The sequence below is a fragment of the Nicotiana tabacum genome, chromosome 7 (genome assembly GCF_000715075.1).
Source record: "Nicotiana tabacum cultivar K326 chromosome 7, ASM71507v2, whole genome shotgun sequence".
Lineage (NCBI taxonomy): Eukaryota > Viridiplantae > Streptophyta > Magnoliopsida > Solanales > Solanaceae > Nicotiana > Nicotiana tabacum.
The window spans coordinates 25,919,087-25,922,530 of NC_134086.1; the positions used below are offsets into that span (position 1 = coordinate 25,919,087).

The following is a 3,444-nucleotide window of genomic DNA, read 5'->3' on the forward strand; positions in this document are numbered from 1 at the left end:
GAAATATTATTATATTCTTTGCTAGCACAGAGGATATAATTAATATTGTGAACGAATTGAAGTTTTCTATTTGGAATAAAAAATTAAATAATATCTCTTATTTGAAATATATATGTGATACATATTTAGTACTCATACTTAATATTATTTATATATGGGATGTATATAAATATTAATAAAGACTATTTGTTATGTCCAATTGGAATTGGACTAACGAAGAAAGTCCTAAAGGACATCACCAGTTTCTTACCTATATGGAATGGGATTGAAATTTTCCCATTAAAAATTATGGAAAGAAAAGTCCAATTTCATATTTGGTTAAGTCACGTCTTTCTTTTTGCCCATACCAACGCTTCTGACTTTTCCTTATTCTATTGGAAAAGTATTATTTACGTGATACATATATGTATATATTTAAATTACGGTGAAAAACGAAGGACGGTACAAAAGGGTTTGGCAGAGCTACACAAATAAAGAGAGAGCATACTTTGAGAAGGAAAATTAGTTTCCTTGTACCGTTCCGAAAAAGCTGAAATTTTGAGAAAATTCAGTCAGGTGTTTTCATTCAATTTGTTTACGGGTTTCATTAATCAAAGAGTTGATAGCAAGGATCGGTCTCGGTGTGGATACGCATAGAGTCTTCGCACTATCGAAGAATTTGAAACGAGACTTTCTTCACCAGGTACGTCTTAGATCCGATCTTTGACATGTAAATAAATTTTAAACACGAAAGGATCTTCCTAAGATTGTTATTGTCTTCCGCTGCGTGTTACGAACTCCTATACGCAATCCTTCAAATTATTGATTCATATGATCTACATTCGCCCCTGCACTAAAGGGCGGGCTCATGAATTCGACATGTTAATGCTGAAATGGTGTAATTGACAGGTAACTTATCCAAATATGATGGAATTTTTTGAGTTCCTCGGAGTTATGGAGATCTCTAATATGTCATTTTCAGTGAGCTTAGACCAAGGCCGTGGTTGCAAATGGGGTACCCGAAATGGAATCTCTAGTTTGTTTGCACAGAAGAAGAATGTCTTGAATCCATATTTTTGGCAAATGATTAGAGAAATTATCAAGTTCAAGCAGGATGTCATAAGGTACCAATAACTTATTTGTCTTTAAATATGCCTTCTTATTTGAGCAATTTGTTGATTTACTCATCCCATTAGAAATTTAGAGCACAGAGTCTTCTTTGTTCATGCATTTGATTAAAATGGACTAGATCGTTCTGTTTTGTATGCTTTCTTTATATATGTGTCAAGGAAAGAGCTATCTCCAATGAAGTTTATTTCATCACGAATGTGTTTCTGATCACATTGCAGTTACCTTGAAGCACTCGACAACAATCCTGACATTGGTCGCGATGAAACAATAGGGCAATTTATTAAGTCAAATGGCTGTTCGGAGTTATTTCTGAAGGCTTATCTGGTGAGTGGTGACAGTGCGATTGTCGTAGTTATTGATTTGATAGGTGCAATACGCTTTTTGTTCACTCAACAAATTGTCCTTGCTATAAGCAATTTACTCATATGTTTCACAGATTCCAATATGTTCTTCAATCTGGTCCTGTCCCCTAGAAGGAGTAATGGGCTTTTCTGTTTATTACATTCTTTCATTCTTCCGCAACCACCATCTTCTTCAGGTTCTTCCACTCATCAACTGTTCAATTAGCGTACTTTGTGTGTAGATTATACCCAATTGTTAAATGCAAGAGACTGAATTTGAATGCTTACATATATCATTTTATTATACTTGTGCCTAAGGGTGCTTTTGTTCTTTATTTAAAGCTCTTTGGTCTCCCTCAGTTGCTCACTGTAAGATGGGGATCACATACATCTATAAACAAGGTGAATTTTATTCATAGATACCACAAAGTTTTTACTATTTCCCCGAGAAAAATTTCAGGCAATTACCAATTTTCACTTTCTTGCATGATATGTTAAGCATGTGTCATCCTTGAGAGTATTTGATGGGGACATTGAATGTAGGTTAAGGATGAGCTGGAGAAGAGAGGTTGCCAAATAAGAAGTGGTTGTGAATTAAATTCTGTATCGACAGATGAAGAAGGTCTAGTTTGGTTTTATTTTTGGCTTGTTTCAAGAGTTCATCGTGCTGATTATTTTATCATAATAGTAGATGAGCATATATCTGTTGGAAAATGGATAGGTTATTACCTAATGGAAATTTATTTAATGAAAAGACCCTATCACTTTATGTGTTTAAAATGGTCCTTTATAGCGAAACTAGAAATGAGGAAGATAGGTTTTCATTGATATCCATTAGTGTTTTTTTTACAACATTGGTGTTAGCGCCAGTTTATGCACATATCGACTATTCTACAGGGTACTTGCTATCTCCCACCGGTGTAGATAACGAGTAACTCTATTCATTAAGGCTTAGGCAGATGGGAAAAAATCACCTAGTGTTCCCTGGCCTTCAATTTTTGCACTCACCTTATTGATCAGTATGCCATACCCTTGGGTGCATATTTATTAGTGTTTTCGTCTTTACTTTCTTGTTTCTTTTGATAGGATTCCTAATCTGCAATTTCATTTTCCCTCTATTTTACTACCATATCTTCCCTATTTGACCACAAGTATAAAAGTGGGGTTGTTGGCGGGGGGGGGGGGGGGGGAGGAAGGCTAACTAGAGAATAAAAAGACATTAGTGGATGTGACTGATGATAAAAAATCATTATGTTGACTAAGTTATGTTGGCTTCTAGCTTGTTGATTTGTAAAGAACATGTGTTACTTAGTTTATATGCATTTTATGATATTTTTTCAAGAGATAGTGATCTAGATAGAATTAATTTGGTGCTTATCTAGGGAAAAAGCTTCAGTCAGATGTATGTTACCCTCACATAGAGCTACGAACTACTCGTGATTCTAACTGTAAAAGGAAGAACCCTTGCAGGTTGTACCATAGCTTGCAATGATGGTGCCAAAGAAGTATATAATGGATGCATAAATTTAGGGATGGCAATTGGGGCGGGGCAGGGCAGGGTGGGGCAGGGCAACCTTTGACCCACTAAGATTTTGATCCGCCCTGCCCTGCGCTGTTTAGCCTTATTCCAAAATTTTGCCCTGTTAAGCCCTGCCCCGTTTAGATTCATTTTCATTTTTTTTTTCATTTTCCAGTAAATACTTTATCTTACCCGTATATTTATACCAAAGAAAAACAAAGAACATCATCTTTATTTTAAACCATCATCTTCGAAGATTAACGTGTTATTTGGTTTTTAACCATCATCTTCGAAGATTAACTATGAGAAGATACATAATTTTTAACATGTATTGAAATATTGCAATTACATTTCAATATTTGTTGCAATTATATTTGTTTCAATATTTCAATATTTCAATTATATTGCAATTATATTTGTTTCTTAATTGTCAATATTTGTCTTTATAAATATTGACAATTAAGAAGGGACTTC

The 3,444-nt window shown here is 34.6% G+C and overlaps 1 protein-coding gene across 2 annotated transcripts; it reads left to right on the forward strand.

The window, feature by feature from the left end:
• The first annotated feature begins 269 nt into the window (after positions 1 to 269).
• On the forward strand, positions 270 to 2,594 carry LOC107821440 (uncharacterized). Of its 2 annotated transcripts, none has more exons than XM_075256759.1 (6): positions 270 to 682; positions 962 to 1,103; positions 1,329 to 1,434; positions 1,547 to 1,648; positions 1,794 to 1,853; positions 1,995 to 2,594. In XM_075256759.1, exons 2-6 carry the CDS (start codon positions 1,063 to 1,065, stop codon positions 2,277 to 2,279), a joined length of 594 nt encoding a protein of 197 aa, XP_075112860.1. In that variant the 5' UTR covers positions 270 to 682; positions 962 to 1,062; the 3' UTR covers positions 2,280 to 2,594. The 2 variants fall into 2 exon arrangements, with proteins under 2 accessions (XP_075112860.1, XP_016503360.1); XM_016647874.2 differs by having other exon boundaries at positions 273 to 682; positions 889 to 1,103.
• Positions 2,595 to 3,444: the final 850 nt, after the last annotated feature.

Coding starts and splice junctions, on each gene's coding strand:
- LOC107821440 (XM_016647874.2), top strand. CDS start 904: ATGATGGAATTTTTTGAGTTCCTCGGAGTTATGGAGATCTCTAATATG. Junction 1,435..1,546: donor TATTTCTGAAGGCTTATCTG/GTGAGTGGTGAC, acceptor TATGTTTCACAG/ATTCCAATATGTTCTTCAAT. Junction 1,854..1,994: donor CACATACATCTATAAACAAG/GTGAATTTTATT, acceptor CATTGAATGTAG/GTTAAGGATGAGCTGGAGAA.